The sequence below is a fragment of the Mixophyes fleayi genome, chromosome 12, assembly GCF_038048845.1.
Source record: "Mixophyes fleayi isolate aMixFle1 chromosome 12, aMixFle1.hap1, whole genome shotgun sequence".
In the NCBI taxonomy this organism is placed as follows: Eukaryota; Metazoa; Chordata; class Amphibia; order Anura; family Limnodynastidae; genus Mixophyes; species Mixophyes fleayi.
Genome location: NC_134413.1, coordinates 53,869,163 through 53,885,788, shown reverse-complemented (window position 1 = coordinate 53,885,788; position 16,626 = coordinate 53,869,163). Strand labels below are relative to the sequence as shown.

At 39.0% G+C, this 16,626-nt stretch overlaps 2 protein-coding genes across 3 annotated transcripts in view; one reads left to right on the top strand and one right to left on the bottom strand.

The window, feature by feature from the left end:
* Positions 1-12,962, bottom strand: part of ZFYVE19 (zinc finger FYVE-type containing 19) — a 44,798-nt gene extending 31,836 nt beyond the window's left edge. The window contains exons 1-4 of one of the 2 annotated variants that reach the window (XM_075193465.1): positions 12,881-12,962; positions 12,541-12,664; positions 6,753-6,874; positions 4,136-4,192 (exon numbers count right to left, since the gene is read on the bottom strand). In XM_075193465.1, the coding sequence (XP_075049566.1) occupies positions 4,136-4,192; positions 6,753-6,874; positions 12,541-12,594 (233 nt within the window). In that variant the 5' untranslated portion in view covers positions 12,595-12,664; positions 12,881-12,962. Of the gene's footprint in view, positions 1-4,135; positions 4,193-6,752; positions 6,875-12,540; positions 12,854-12,880 lie in introns of those variants that run through there. The other variant, XM_075193466.1, reaches the window with a different exon arrangement.
* Positions 12,963-13,178: 216 nt separating this feature from the next.
* DNAJC17 (DnaJ heat shock protein family (Hsp40) member C17) overlaps positions 13,179-16,626 on the top strand; it is a 29,490-nt gene continuing 26,042 nt past the window's right edge. The window contains exons 1-2 of the mRNA XM_075192984.1: positions 13,179-13,315; positions 14,410-14,479. Of these exons, the coding sequence (XP_075049085.1) occupies positions 13,223-13,315; positions 14,410-14,479 (163 nt within the window). The 5' untranslated portion in view covers positions 13,179-13,222. The remainder of the gene's footprint in view (positions 13,316-14,409; positions 14,480-16,626) is intronic.

Genomic DNA, 16,626 nt, shown 5'->3' with positions numbered 1-16,626 from the left:
GAGTATCAAGATGAAGAGGAGACCCTGACCACTAACTCAGAAGGTCCCATTGGAATCTCCGAGAGTGGAACTAACCGTATGAAAGGGTCTCGAACGTGGACACCAAGTGTTCCAGAAGCTTCAAACCTAAAAGAATGGAAGAACTTGAATGATGTAGGAGTCTCCTTACTGCCTGCCTTAATGCACAAGCCTTGGGTTCCGAAAGGAAAACTTTCTGACACTTGGTGTCCATCAGAAGTCCCAGAAATATCATTCTCTGAGAAGGAACTAGCTGAGAATTGGGATAATTTATAATCCATATAAGAAACTCTCGAGGTTCCAACCCCTGGATGACCGAACTTGCTCACCTGGAGGAACTGATTCAGTCCCTTCAGGTTGAGAATTTGCCGGAACGAGCAGTCTGGTTTTGGAACCAAAAAGAGGTTGGAGTAAAAACCTTGTTCCTTTTGAGACTCCAGTACATGACATATGACTCCCGCGGAAAGAAGAGAGGTGACCGAACTGATAATTGTCTGTCTTCTTTCCGGATCTCTCGAAAGATGCATGTGAAAAAAACGCTGAGGAGAGGTTCCTGAAAGATCCAAGATGTATCCCCAGATATAATTCCTAATACAAAATTGTCTCGAGAGGCCACTGTCCACTGATCCTGAAACAAATGTAGGCGACCCCATACACCCGCTGCAGTGGGAATAGGGGGAATCCTGTCATGCAGAGGGTTTGTCCGGATTTGTGAGGACTGGGCGCCTCTTAGAATAAGACCCCCTGCCTCTGACAGCCTGTCCCTGGGAACCCTGGGTTCTACCTCTACTGGTAGACTGATCCCTGTGAACCGGGCTACACCGAAAGGTCTGCCGAAATTAATTAAAGCTAGGAGCTTGACCTCTAGGTGTCCAACAGGCACCTAGAGGTCGAGCCTAACAGGCAGAAAAGTACTCCTCCCTCCTGTAGCCTTCCTGATCATGGTATCCAACTCTGGTCCAAAAAGGACCGAAGCAGAATAAGGCAGGGCTTCCAAGGACTTTTTAGATCTCTCATCCGCGTCCCAGGCACCAAGCCTGAGGATTCTCCTAGCAGAAACCGCAGAAGAAATAGATGCTGCATTCTGTGCTGCCTCATAAATAACCCGAGGCCACCTTTAAATGCATGGCTAATGGTTGAAGCTCTGAATCTAGTTGATCAGCCCAGGATTCCATAGGCCTAACAAGCCATGCCAAAGAAAATATGGGTCAGAGATAAACCCGCAGCAGAAAATATAGACTTAAGACAACTCTCTATTTTCCTGTCCGTGGAGTCCTGAAGGACAGCCGAACTCGGCACTTGTAAGCTGGTATGACGAGCCAACCGAGCTACTGGAGCATCTACTCAGGGAACCTGTTCCCAGCGCTTCCTGTTCCTGTAAGGGATATAGATTTGCCTAATCTACACAGAATAGAAAATCTCCTATCTGGCTCTTTCCAAGCTGCCTCGGCTATCACGGTTAGCTCCACTGATGAAGAAAAACACACAGTCTTAGGTCTCTTACGAGAGAATATACCCTGGTTCGGACCCAGCTCCTCTGGTTCTACCAGATCAAAGGTCTGACGTACTGCCATAACCAGATCCTGAATACCCTGGTTCCTTACTGACTCGTCCCTATCACCCAACTGGGTAGAGTCTGAATCCTCAATCACTTCCCCCTCTTCTTCAGAAGACCCCTCTGAATCTGACAGGGAAAAAATGTGTGAGGATTTTTGTCACTTGGTTCTAGGTGTCACCATACTTGGAGAGTCTAACAACCTATTCAAGAGGTCCAATCTCCTACCCAGGGAAGATGACCAAGCTGGCTCCGCCTAGGGGTAATAGAAGCAGTCTGAGACATGTCCCCTTCAGTAATCTGTGAAACAGCCGTCACATTGTCTGCCGAGGTAGATGGGGCCGACCCCATAGGGGCCCCTACCGCCATGTTCGTGGTCTCAGTTGTCTGGTATTAAGCTGGGGTAACAGATACAGACTGTGCCAGCAAAGAAACCCATGCTGGTTTGTCCACTGTCACTGCAGCAACCCCCTGTGCCTGCACTCCACTTCGCACTGCGCGCACACAGCCCCCTGGTCCTGCTGACCCACAGGAAGTTTAGCAGCACAACTCCTGCGCCATCATACATCCCCATTGTAGCAGTGTCCCCCAGAGTGGATGAATGAGAAATAAATAAATCGCTGGTAAGAGTAATGGCACTTCTCCACTTAGATGATTAATCAGGGAGTGACCAGAACCTCAAGGACATCACATCGAAATACAAAATCTATAAATATATATATATATATATATATATATATATATATATATATATCCCTAATAGGTGGGCCTGAGTATTGACAACTGTTAGAATCCAAGTTCTGGAGTAGCTTTTATTTCTCAATAAATTAAATATAATTAGTGTTATGGTCACACCATCAATATTGATAAAAACCTTGTATACATTTTTTTATTTTATTTAAATGACTATATTAAATTCCCCTATAAAAACCAAGGACCATTTGATCACCCTACTATGCCAACTAATTAGATCAATAGATAAAGCTACTAATAAACTGATCAAACACATATTCAATGCAGCCAAACTTCAAATTTCTAGCGATTAGAAAAAAGCATCACGACCATGCCAGAACAATGTTGTCAATAGAACATAGCACACAGGCTTCATGGAGTACATTACAAGTCTCCTTCATGATGTGTAGCAAAAAAAAAATAAAAATTGTGAAAATTATTATTGCAGTACCGTGTTAGCCAGAAAAATCTATGTGATGGTAAATACTTTCGTGTTAAAAAAAGTCAAAAGTATTATAGGAGTGATACCTTTATTGGCTAACCAAAAAAAATATTATTATATTTGCTAGGTTTCAGAGCACAAAGGCCCCTTCACCAGGCAACTTTACAAATGAATGACTTTGAAACCAGCACAACATTTAAGAGCTGTTACATCAAAAAATTTATACAAAGGGGGGGGGGGGGGGGTAGATCATTAAGATAAGCTAAAGTAATAAAACTGAGGTTTTCCTTATGGATGGAAGCGTAAAGTCCTACAGGTTCAGAGATCTGGAGTCACTTTGCTGTGGGGTGTGAAGTGTGTCCAAGTAGTGGGTAATAAATCCAGGTGTTAGATTGAGCCTTTGTGTCAATAACTGGAATGTTCTTATCAGCTTAAATTCTCAGATCTTTCTCTCCCTGTCATTTTTAAAAAGACCTTTCAGTATTAGGGCTTTTAAACCTGTCATACTGTATTCTGGTCCAGAGAAGTGTTTACCCACAGGGGGTGTCCAGACTTTTCTTTATTGTGTCTGTACACATTTTCTATTAAAAGTTGTCTAGATAGTAAGAATCCTGATCCCCGCTACCCCCTCTATTATTCAGTAACCCCCCCAGTTACCCCTTAACGGTATAATCGTTTTCTCATAGGGCCCATTTCACCTGACAATAGTAAAGCACTATTCCCCCCCTTTATTTACCTAAATTACATACCACAAAACCCCAGCAGTTCTTTATCACACTGTATATAAAAATAAAAGTTAATCTTTGGCAATCTTTAAAACCCCAGTAGGCTGGCCGTTGGGTTTGATACCGGTTTATTTTATCTTTGTACGAAACATTATATCTGATTTTTGTATTACTGTTGACATGTCTTATGACCTTTGTTTTGCTTTTGCCGTTACGAAAAAAAAATGATTTAAAATAAATAATTCACTTTACAGCAGTAAACCCATGAAAAAAAAAAGTGATTTGATAATTCTCTATCCATTTGACTCGGTGATCTGGCTGTGTTTAAGTGTGTGAGATTGAATTTTTATAAAGATTGTGAATTATTTTAACATACAATTTTTATTACAATATCCTTACAACAAATGTTAATTGTTTCTTACAACAGGAAAGTTAGACACAATATAGCAAACCTTGCTAATTAACAGTATTTTGAATTAAAAACAAATACACTGAAAATGCAGTTATGATAAACAAACTTATGTCTGCTAATACCTGCCTTGTGCCCTTATGCCAATGCCCTTCCTGATTTTTTTTCTTTATTATTAAATTTTAAAGCACTTATGGGGTACAGAGAATAAAAAGGGAAACAAAGTAAAATAAAACAAAAACAAACAAACTCACTTCTTGTAATTCTCTGGTGGAGACCACTTGGATGTATTGTTTGTTGTTCTCATGCCACTAAAACAACAAAATAAGGTAGATAATTAGAAACCTAAAAATATTGGAATGATAATTGTCTCATTTTCAAGTATCTGTAAGAGATTTCGAGAAGCATCGGTTTCTGCAAGTCACCGGATATTGACAACTTCGCAGAGGAAATTTAAAACGGCAAATGCTTTCTAGGCAAGTTTTGTCTTGAAAGTCATTGCCGCTTTAAGTTTCCCCTGCAAAGTCGTCTATATCCGGCGCCTAAACCTGGCACCTGAACCTCTTCCTGCCAGTCCAGGCATAATTTATTTTTTTTTAAATTAAAAAAAAAAAAAAAGTGTGTCCAGTCAGCAAGAGGGCAATAACCACCATAGTCTTTAAAAACAATATTAGTGTTGGCAATAACCTGCAACATGGTTTTTACTATTATTGCAAAATATTACACTGCCCCCACCCGGCTACTTTTTAATGCCACCTGGCTGGCAAAAATGTCTGGGGAGAACACTGTGGTACTGTATGAAAAAGGACTAAAGTGCATAGCAAGTGGTAATGAATGTCACAAAATAAACAAACGGATGATTACAGAGGACCTTCTCATCCAATACGAGCTCCACAGAGAAGTAAAACCATATAGGAATCCGTTTTATCCAAATAAGTTTAATAGGGAACATGACTGTGTGTATACCATGTAAATGCATGGTTGAACAGCCGCAACCTCCCCACACCACAACATTTGAGAAAAAGCCACTAAATGAACCCAAGCCAAACAAATCCAATTATTGATACACTTGAGTTAAGTTGCATGACTGTAGTAGAGGCTGACACCCAATACAGAGGTGCCACAAAATAACCATGAGAGTTAAGCAGATAACCACAAGGTGGAAGGGTTGTGGCAGTAGGTATTACAATTGCAGATGATGAATATGAAAATGCAAACAGGAGCACTTAACATAGCCAGATGCATGCATTCTACCATTCATGCTGAACAGAATGGAGTTTGAGAGAGCGTTCCAACACACTCCACCTCCTACTAGTTTAAGTATATACCTATATAAACATACCCACCTTGCTACAGCAAGTGTAGGTAGGTGTGGGAAGCAGCTACTTTGCAGCCACCACAATGAACTAGAATACTTCTAACATGTCCAGAACATCAGTATCTAGTGTGCCTGGCCAACTAGAAAGTGAGATCCACTCTCAATAACAAGAGGAGGAAGCGGCTGAGTTACTAGCCTCAACGCCTCATACCTAGTGACAAATCCCACCCTTAAATTTCTAGGTGTATGCATCATGCTTATTGGGCTTGCAGTTGAGAGCATCAATGCAAAACTGTCAGGTGAAGTCTCTACAATCTAAGTGTTGTGTTTGCCTAAGCACCTAGAGGGGCAGTAGAGACTGTAAATCTTATTTGAACTACTGTTCACTGAAACTCTGTGCCCGATGGGGTATCCTCACAAAGAAAAACACTGATGGACACCAGGGGGCAAATGTATCAAGCGGAGAGTTTCCGCCGGGTTTTTAAAAGTCAATCAGAATCTATCTATCATTTATTTAGTACATTGTGCAAAATGATAGCTAGAATCTGATTGGTTGCTACAGGCAACACCTCCACTTTTTAAACCCGCCTGAAAACTCTCAGCTTGATACATTTACCCCCAACTGTTTATTCATTTTCACGTTTGCTTTTACAATATTGTGAAGGTTCAAATGTGGAAATGCATCAAACCAATTTGCCACACTCATTTTTGGATTGTCTAAATCAGTGATGGGCAAACTTTTTCAGGAGCGGGCCAAATAAAAAGGAAAAAATTTAGGCGGCCCAATATAATTTATTAAAAAACTCAAATATCGAAATATATAATACAAATTTTTATAAAACTAATGTGATGAATGAAGCTTTGACTGCATTTCTATAAGTTCCTTGTATCTATTTTTTTTTTATTTAAATATAAAAACATAATTATATTTTAATAATTTTATGCATATTTTAATGACATTTTTTCAAATATTGGCGGGCCGGATAGAACCTCTAAGTGGGCCGGATCTGGCCCACGGGCCGTAGTTTGCCCATCACTGGTCTAAATCAATGATGCATCTTATATATGAATATATATGAGAAGTGGAAAAGAAATTCGGGTGTTGACGCCATGCACCATTCACGGTAAACTGACTATCTACATCACTTAATACCTTATTAATGTGGTATTACTATATCTGGACATTTGGCGGTTAGTTGGTTGTAATCATACGGTTTCAGTGTGTTGACATCTAAGAATTAATAGAGGAACTGTTGTGGGAGCTCCAACTATGCAGTATCTGTAGAACATTTTTTTAGAAGTTGAAGATACCTGGCTTCTGGGATTTGTCACTCCTAACAAGTGAGCTTTCAGCAAGAGACCACATTTTTATAATATATTACAAAGTAATGAGGTATTCAAGTTGAAAGCAAAAAAAGGCAAGCAAGTAGTGTGTAAATCTAATGAAAATTAAATACAGATTCATAAAAACATAAAAGGCTGCCTCCACAGCATGCAAATTTCATGTGGCATTCACTGATATCACTAACAGATAACCTTGTACACACACTCACCTGCTAATATTTTCATAACATTTCTTGCAGATTTTTTGCTTTGCGTTACCATATGTAGGTAAAACGGCGCTGAATCCAAGACATCCAGCACAGAATGAATGTCTGCAGGATTTACAGCCACACTTGAAAGAGATAAATAGATATTTAGAATGTGGTCGTCCTATTCAGCGGCAGAATAAGTCTCTATATGTTTCCATCATTTCTCCATTCACCTGTCAACAACCACCTGGGTGGTACTGTCAATTATCACAGCTTGTTAAAACATTATCCAATTTTGTAGCAAACATTTCAGTCAACTGTAATTTATCAACAAATTGAAATGATGGTTCAAAACAGGCATCACTTATCGTTGGGATCAAGGCTACCAAAGCTCTCATATCTCAATGGCAATCTATTGGATTTTGGTTGCCATATTTCCCTATTAATTTTAGTGCTGTAACTACTATTTGTTCGATTAAAATACAGCAAATATATTCAGGTCTTAAAAACTATAGAATATGACACCATATAATAACAGAAACAAGCAGCAGAAAATGATTATTATTAAGGTACTATTATTGTATATAGTATTATTGGTACTTTTGTTTATGGTTCTGTACTGTTATACCCTGTATAGTCTACTGTTTGTACTGTGTGCGGCGCTGCGGAAACCTTGTGGCGTCTAACAAATAAATGATAATAATAATAATAATAATAATAATAAGGTGTGTTTGATTTTTTGTCACCCATGTGTAACCCGTTTTGCAGTGGGCAGGGAGAATGATATGCAGCCAATGGGATAATCATAATGTTCAAGCAGCAGAGAATATTTGAATAGATGAACGCGCTAATCCTGTAGGAAGCAGCGACCTGTCCACTTGTGTAATCTAGACTGGAAATAGTGGAAGGGGCAGTTTAGTCAACAAAGACATGATGTAAGACAGATGTCAAATTGGTGCTAGAGGAGGGAGGTATTAGTTGTTGCATCAGACGCAGTGTAGGTTTCAAAAAAGGGCCTTTCACAAACAAATTATAAAGTTCTAGTAGATTAATGAAGAGCTTTTTAACCAGTATTTCAAACTAAAAAAACAAATAGAAATAAAAAAAGTAATACAAAAAGACCTATTGTGCAAAAAGTGTCATGGAAGTCCAATGTAAAAAACGGATACTATTAACTTGAGCTGACCAAAAACAGTCACACAGTCTTTCATCCTAGCTAGAGAATATTCATCCCAAAGCAATTGGGCCGATGCATGTATTCTGTAATCAAATCAAACTATCCCACACTGCACATACTATGGATCAAAACTACTGTCAGGTGAGCGCTCATTACTTTACAAAAAAATGTCAATAAAGGAATTTGTTAAAAAAAAAGTGTGAGCAGTTTGTGTGTTTCTACTGTTCATGGACCTCATTTCTCAGAAACAAAAAGAAACAAAGAGCATTCATGCATGTCACCAGTATAACAGACATCTCTATTTGTGGATTTGATTAAGAAATATTATTATCATTCGTAAGGTGCTACAAAAATCTGCAGCATCGGGGTATAACAAATCATATATAAAAACAAAACAAGAACATACAAGGTTGATGAAAAGGGTATGGACACAAGACAGTAGCAACCTGATCCCCACCAGGGGCACACTCCGGCGCTCACAATAGGGAAATACACTCCAGCTAGTAGTAATCTAAATAAACCCACAATTAATTAATTAATAAACATGAAATAACCAGAATATTCGTATCATGAAAAGAGTTCTATCTACTCTCCACTGCAGCTAGTTCAGAGCCTGTTGTGGACACAAGACAGACTGTAGAAAGGATCCTGCTAGCAAGAACTTACAATCTAGAGGGTGATGGCAATGTTGAAACAGTAAGAGCTAGAGGGACTTGGAGTTGAGTTTGGGACAGTAGCTGATAGTACCCAGAGGGAGTAGTATCAACCTATAGAACAGGTGGGTTTTCACAGAGCTTGGAAGACTGAAAGTTGGGGCAGAGTCTGGTCAGGGAGAGGTAGGATGTTCCATAAGAGGGAAGCAGCAGGGGAGAAAATCTTGAAGTTGGGAGTTAGAGGAGGTAATCAGAGAGGAAGCCAGGCATAGGTCAGAGGCAGACTGAAGAGGGCATGATGGAGAGGATCTTGTGATAAGGTTAGAGATGTTTGAGGTGGAGGTGTTGGTAAGGGCTTTGAAGGTAATGGGAGGCGAGTAGACCGATTTGCAATTTGGGGGCTATAGACAAGAAAAGACAAGCAGTAATTGGTGCTTTAAATGTATGTAATAATTTTACTTTACAGTTCATTTAAATATTTTTCCTATAAAATAACATCTCATTTTAGTGGCTTCATACTAATCTGGAGAAAAATGTAAACGATCTAGCATGCTCCATCCTTCCTGATCCACCCCTCTTCCACAGCATAGTTTAGCCCCCTTACAAAAGATGCCATTTTCCTTGCCCAGCTTCTTCACTGCACATTACAGAAATGTGTCTGATTAATTTTTATGACACTATAATTATTTTCTGACTGGGATGTGCAGACCTTGGGGATTTTAAAATTGTCAAATCTGACCACACACAGAGCAATTTTGGCATCCTTAACCAGGCAGTGTGGCTCATTTTCCAGCTATGCATTCTGCAATAGTGTTCCAATAACCCGATATTGCAATGTTTGGGGCTAGTATAAAATACTGAATAAGTTGTACCAGGAAGCACGGTGGCACAGTAGTTAGCATTGCTACCTCAAAGCACTGGGGTTGTGGGTTCAACTCCAAACAGGGCCCTATCTGTGTGGATTTTGTATGTTCTTCCAGTGTTTACGTGGGTTTCCTTCCACATTCCAATAAAAAAAATATACTGGTAAGTTAATTGGCTTCTGACGTAGACGGTGTAGAAAAAGAGGTGTTCGTAGTGGTTTTACATGAAGAAAGGTGATGTTACTAACTGTTCTACTGGTAACTGTTTGGAAAAGTAGGTGTTCCTCACAGCATTCAGATGTTTTCTTTCTTTTTAAAGGTTCACAATGTTTTGGCATTCTATGCAAAACAATGACAAAAGTGCTAAAATTTTAATTTTCTTTACAATTCAAATTATACCTTAAAAGTGGGATGAACTATAAATAGACTTTTTTTTGCCATATTCTTCAAATGTAAAGAAAATAGGCAAACAAATCACATAATTAAATTTGGTTGAAATAAAAAATGTAAGAAGTTGGTGAAGTTTTAAAAGTACCTTTACTATATCTTGAGGTAGAATTGTGACCGTTACCCATGTCTCATTGTAGTAGGCAGCTTCTAATCTTCCTCCATTCAGCCCTTGCTTTCTTTGCATCAACCCAGAAGCCTTAGCAGTGGTTCCCAGACAGATTAGTGTAACAGGGCATTCTATACAGGATGCCACACGAAACCTAACCTGGACCTTTACCATCAATTCCCACAATCATATTTAGAGTTGATGCTTCCCTAGGCCCAGTAAATTAATTTACACTAATTTAGTTAATGTGCAACCCACATGCTCATTTCTGTCCAATACTCCTTACTATATTGTTTTTGATGGGTTTTTTAATCTGAACACATCGATTATACATAGTATCACACTATGCAATATCCTTATCTAAATGAACTGAGCGGATCTTTAAATACACCGTTATATTCAAAGAAATTGCACAGCCTGTTTACTCTTTTGGCAGTTTTCGGAGCAGATTCTAATTTAAAAAGAATCTTTATTCTTCTGGATGCTTTCCAAATACACCACTGCACTATAATATTTAATACTCCTTAAATTTCAGGATAGGACGGTTTGCTATGGAACAAATATAAATTGAGCTGTTTATGCAGTCCAAAGATATCTAATCTTTATTGTTGCTGGATCAGCACTGCAGAAGTGGAACCTGTTGGTCCCCGATTTATCTTTAGGGGGTAAATACTGCAAATTCCTCGAGATCACTAGCGCTTTTAGTATTAACCTGGGATTTTGACATTCCAAAATCCAATCTCCGGTGATTTGTGTCGATTTTAAAACACCTATTCCATTGGTGGTTTAGTGAAACCCCCCCGAGATTGAACAGAAAAAAAAAAAGCATGCTGTTCGAGTTATCTGACCAATGTTAACATAACAGGAGACACAATACAAGTTTTAAATATGAGGGTAATCATGATTTCTTGTTTAGAGGGGCAAAAATGATTACTAATCTTATGGGGTGTAAATTATTATATGAATAAATTATCAAGCCAAATTTCATTAATGATTATATGTAAGGGATTTTTTTTTATATTGTAATATAGTGGTTTACTATTTCATTACCAGTGGGGCAAAAATTATATTTTTATACTTAACACTTAATATTTCCACATGGGGGCACCATTTAAAGTACATAGTTGTGGCACATACATAGTGGCACTACAAGCGGCAGCAGGCACAAGAGCACTCTAGGGCGAGTGTGCAAAAATCGCAGCTTCATACATATGATGACTTGTAGTGGTAGAGTGTCAAAACACCGGGATTGTGATTATTAGAAATTTTGGAAATGGCGATTTTGAAGAAAAAAATTAAAAAAAAAAAATCACTTTACTGGTGATTTTCTATCCACTTGCACACATCGGCAAATTTAAACTCTCTGGAGAAAATCGCTGAAAATTCCAAATCACAGATTGATACATTTACCCCTAGGAGTGCTTATATACACCTTTAGTTCTGGATATAGTGCTCTTACTATGTCTTAAGGGCAGTACGGTGGCTAAGTGGTTAGCACTTCTGCCTTACAGCACGTGTGTCATGAGTTCCTAACCATGGCCTTATCTGTGAGGAGTTTGTATGTTCTCCCCGTGTTTGCGTGGGTTTCCTCCGGGTGCTCCGGTTTCCTCCCACACTCCAAAAACACACTGGTAGGTTAATTGGCTGCTAACAAATTGACCCTAGTCTGTGTGTGTGTGTTAGGGAATTTACAGTGTAAGCCCCAATGGGGCAGGGACTGATGCGAGTGAGATAGCTGTACGGTGCTGCGGAATTAGTGGCGCTATATAAATAAATGGTAATAATAAAGATGATATTATATTTCATCCAGATTATCTTTTAGAAGGCTGTAAGATATTTGCATACTATGCAATTTGTATTCAATTTAGGAATGTCAGTTCTTGTGCAATTTTTTTAGTCCCCATATGGCTAGCCTCTGTTGGTCATACTGTATTGCACAGTGTCCTTACGTGGAACTGAACCTCACTTGTGAGTATGTAGTGGGGAGTTTTCCTAGGTAATGCAAGCTTTCAGAATTACTTTAAGAACCCCAAAGAATTTTTCCTAATATGAATGCTTATGTGTTTTGTTTTATAATGATTGTAAACATAAATTGCTTTTTTCTGGTCAAGTAATCTAATGGTCTTTTAGCAAAAAAGCAAATTCCAATGAATATATAGGGTTTGTCATGCATATACGCTACACAATCTCCAGCCAGATGAGTGTAAAGCCCACTCACATGAACACACATGCTAGCGTGAGCCAGCTATCAGTCAAAAATGAAGTGATCCTAATGGGTGTTCATTGACATAATCGGCTCTAACAGAGAGGTACATCTACTCCAATAACAAGCCTGCAATACATCTGAATAATTTAACCACTGGTTACCCACTTTTCTCCTGGAGCAAACCCCACTTTATAAAAAAAAATGTTTTTTTACAAGGGTTGGCCAACAAATGAATAAAGACAACGGAGTTAGATAAAAAGTATTCTAACTTTTGTTTGTTTTAAATAGAGGATGAATAAAACTGTAAACATAAAAATGCATGTTTATAAATCGACAGCTTGCATGTGTACTCACCTCTTTTTTGAAGATAGAGAATTTGGATGCACAGCTGAAACACCTTCTGTCCATTTTCGCCTTTAATACTGCTATTACATCTGTCTTTGCAACTCAGCGTATTTATAGTACATTAAGAGAAAAGCTAGTGGAGAAAAATATTTCCATTTAATGCCATTCAATTTTGCATACATTTTATCAATACCGACAAATGATGTAATTTAGTACGTATAATAAGTGCTTACTAAGTAACTAATAACCGTAATTTAGTGCATATAATAAATGCTTATTTAATGAAAAGTAAAGACGGTGTGTACAATGTAGCCACTAACGCTCAGAATGTTACTATGCTGTACAGTACCTTGATCTTACAATATTACTCTAACAAATTTCAGGAAGTCACCCACACAGTACGGAATCCTGGGAGCTGTATTCCACTGGCTCGTTTGATGCTCTTAAGAATCACTTGCCTTACATGAAACATTAGACTACGTTTCCCGGCATACAACGCGCGATGAGCCGTATAGTGCTATGACTAGCTTACTTTGCATTGCATGATGGGAACTATAGTTTTGTTGAGAAGCCATTTTCTTAGTAACTGCTTTTGGTCTTTCTCTTATAAAAACTACATATCCCAAGAACTAAGTGCAAACGGAGAGTGCAGTTTATGAAGGGAGTGATTAACGTATAGAAAGAAATAACAATGGCAACAGGAAAAATGTCGGCCTCCAAGGAGCTGCTGCAGATGGATTTGTATGGGCTGCTCTGTATAGAAGCTGATGCTTCTGAGAAAGAGGTGAGAAAACTTTAGCATGATGGTAATCTTGTTCTAAGTTAGGACATATCTGGCAGAAGTAGTAAGTGAACAACTGACATGTTAGTACAGTACTGGACAAATCTTAGGAGTTAGTGTGCCTAAAGACATTACAGTTGGTGCCTAACTTTTTGTATTCTTTTCCATTGATGATAATAGAGGTCCCTACATGCTTATATTCGACTTGACATTGTTCATAGGTAATGTGGATGTTGCATTACTCTCTATGTACACAGCATAATGTAATGAATTGTCATTTATAATACATGATAGAAAAGCGTTTTATCAGTGAAAATCATGTTTTCCACAGGAGCCCCCACCAGAGCTAGCGCCTGCACTGCCTCCAAGTTTAATTATGTCACATCTCCAGGGAGCATGCTACACTTAATCATCATCAGCTATTAATATAGCACCACTAATTATGCAGCCCTGTATAGAGAACTCGCTCACATCAGTCCCTGCTCCATTGGAGCTTACAGTCTAAATCCCCTAACATACATACATACAGAGAGAGAGAAAGACTAGGGTCAATTTTAAAAGCAGACAATTAGCCTACTAGTATGTTTTTGGAGTGTGGGAGGAAACTGGAGCAGACCTACGCAATCACTAGGAGAAGATACAAACCCCACACAGATAAGGCCATGGTCAGGAATGGAACTCATGTACCCAGCACTGTGAGGCAGATGTGCTAACCACTAAGCTACAATGCTGCCACTTGCATGAACCTGCCCTTATTGTACTCCACTTACGATTGGCGGCTTTCATTCCTATTCTCCAGGCGTAAGGGGGCACATGTCTAAGATATGCACCAATCTAGAATTGGACGCATTTTGGTGTATATGCGGAGTACAAAAATGTTTATTTTTCTGCCACCAAAAAAGCCCTAAATGAGGCTTACTTGTTTTTGAAATCATGAAGTTTACACTTCTAAATGTGTATGACTCCCAGGTTAGTTTATTTCAAGTCTTAAATGAAGTCAATGTTGGAGTAATTTAGTGCAATACATCTTAACCTTATTTTAAACCTGTTTTGATACACAGTGCAGCTATATAATCAACTTTTTCCTGTTTCTTCAGATTAAAAAAGCATACAGGCAGAAAGCCCTCACTTGCCACCCAGACAAAAACCCAGATAACCCTCGAGCAGGTAAGTACAATGTTTTTTTTTTTTTTTTTCTGTATACATCAAAACAAGATATAGTTGGAACGCTGAGATCATGAAAACAAAATGAAAAAAAGGGAGATAAACACATTCAATAGTGCAGTATGCTGTGAAGAGAAATTGTGCTAGTTACTTTGCAAGTGTGACCTCCATTGATAACTGAATCCAGTTTTGCTCTTCTGTAAGGTTTTCCTAAGGAAAGTTCAACTGGAATGTAACATGCAATGTTTTAGTTTGCATTTTTAAGTGAAAAACAATGCATTCTCCATCAGCACTGTAAACTGGGTCACTAGCAGGTACTTGTTACGGTGACACACTTACAGATCTGCCCTTTTAGCTGTCAAGTTACTTTGGTCTGTGTAACCAAAATTGTAGCTTAATTTGGAGAGCTTTAGCACTTCATCTATATTTTATTTTTGATGTGCAGTTGTGGGCTGTGATTGTCTTAAACCTATGCACTCATCTCATCTTCTGACCCTGCAACCTGCCCACTTGACCCTATTTCTCCAACTTTTCCACTCACTTTCCTCTACAGCATGCACGCCTCTGGTTTACTCCAACTGCCACTATATTTTTCATCACCTTTGCCTCCTCTCGCTCCCTCTGTAATTCGGCTTTCAATCCCAACATCCCACTATGACTGCCCTAATGAAAGTGATAAATGATGTAGAGTACTCACAGCAAAGTCTAAGGATCATTTCTTTGTTCTCATCCTCCTGGACCACTCTGCTTTTTTCAACACTGTTGTTCACCCTCTTCTCCTGAATATCCTATACTCCATTGGCCTTCATAACAGTTCTTTCCTGGTTCAGTTCTGATCTATCCAACAGCTCCTACAGTGTTTCTACCTCTGGCACAGCTTTCCCTCCACCCACACCATCTGTTGCCTCTGTTATCTGCCTTTTCACTCTGTATACCTCTTTTCTTGGCGAACTAATTTGATAATTCTAAATCTACGCTGATGACGCCTAAATTTACCTCTCCTTCTCTGACCTCTAACTGTCTTTACTATCTTGTGTGACCAACTATCTCTCTATTATTTCTCTTGTCTTAGCTCTGTGCTTTTCCCACTAGATTATAAGCTCAAATGAGCAGGGCCCGTTCTTCCCTTTGTTTTCATGTCTGTATGTGCCTGCTTTCTGGTCTGTTTTCCCCACTGCCTGATGCTACAAAGCAGTGTACAGACATGTGTGAATTTAAGGTTGAAGTGTAGACATAAGGGCCTAATGTGACATTTATGGGCTATGTGAAAGATGAAAAATTGCAGAGGAGCAACAGCTAGCTTACATCTCGCCCATGGTGATGTATTAGGCATATTTACATAAACAGACTGACTTCTAATACTTCCTGTATGTGACACACAGTGGTTGTAGTGGATAATGATCAGTTGATACATTCATAATTATACAGATACATCCAAGGTGGCACTCTTCATCTGCAGCACTTTTGTTGGCTATACTAGCACTGATTTCTTTGGTGATATTGGCAAACACCACAAGTTCAGACACAAGATCAGTGCTCTGAGAAGTTTTGCAATTCATATACTACTGAATAGGCGCACCAGTGCATCTAGCTTTGCACAGTTGTATAATTTTGCAGAGATGAAGGGTTGGAGAAGGCACTTTCGTTTTTAGGGGCATTCCACCATTTACACTCGGGCATAGAAAAACTTGATTTCTGCACCAGCTCTGACTTGGCAGAGATGGGATCTTATCCTTTACTTTTAATGGGACCCAGTTTGCATCTTACAGCCTCTCTTCAGCAAATGAACAAAGTTATAGGTGCGGTTTGTCCAGCGTAAAACAAAGCTTGATATACACAACAGGCTTAATGTCCTTTCTTTGTCATCATCAATTAAGCCGTAAATGAAGCTAAAGTGAGGTGTATTTATCAGTAAATCGTACAATTCATCATCGCCATTTATTTATATAGCACCACTAATTCCGCAGCCCTGTACAGAGAACTCGCTCACATCAGTCCCTGCCCAATTGGGGCTTACACTGTAAATTCCCTAACACACCACACACACCACACACACACCACACACACACCACACACACACCACACCACACACACCCAATTAACCTACCAGTATGTTTTTTTGGAGTGTGGGAGGAAACCCACGCAAACAC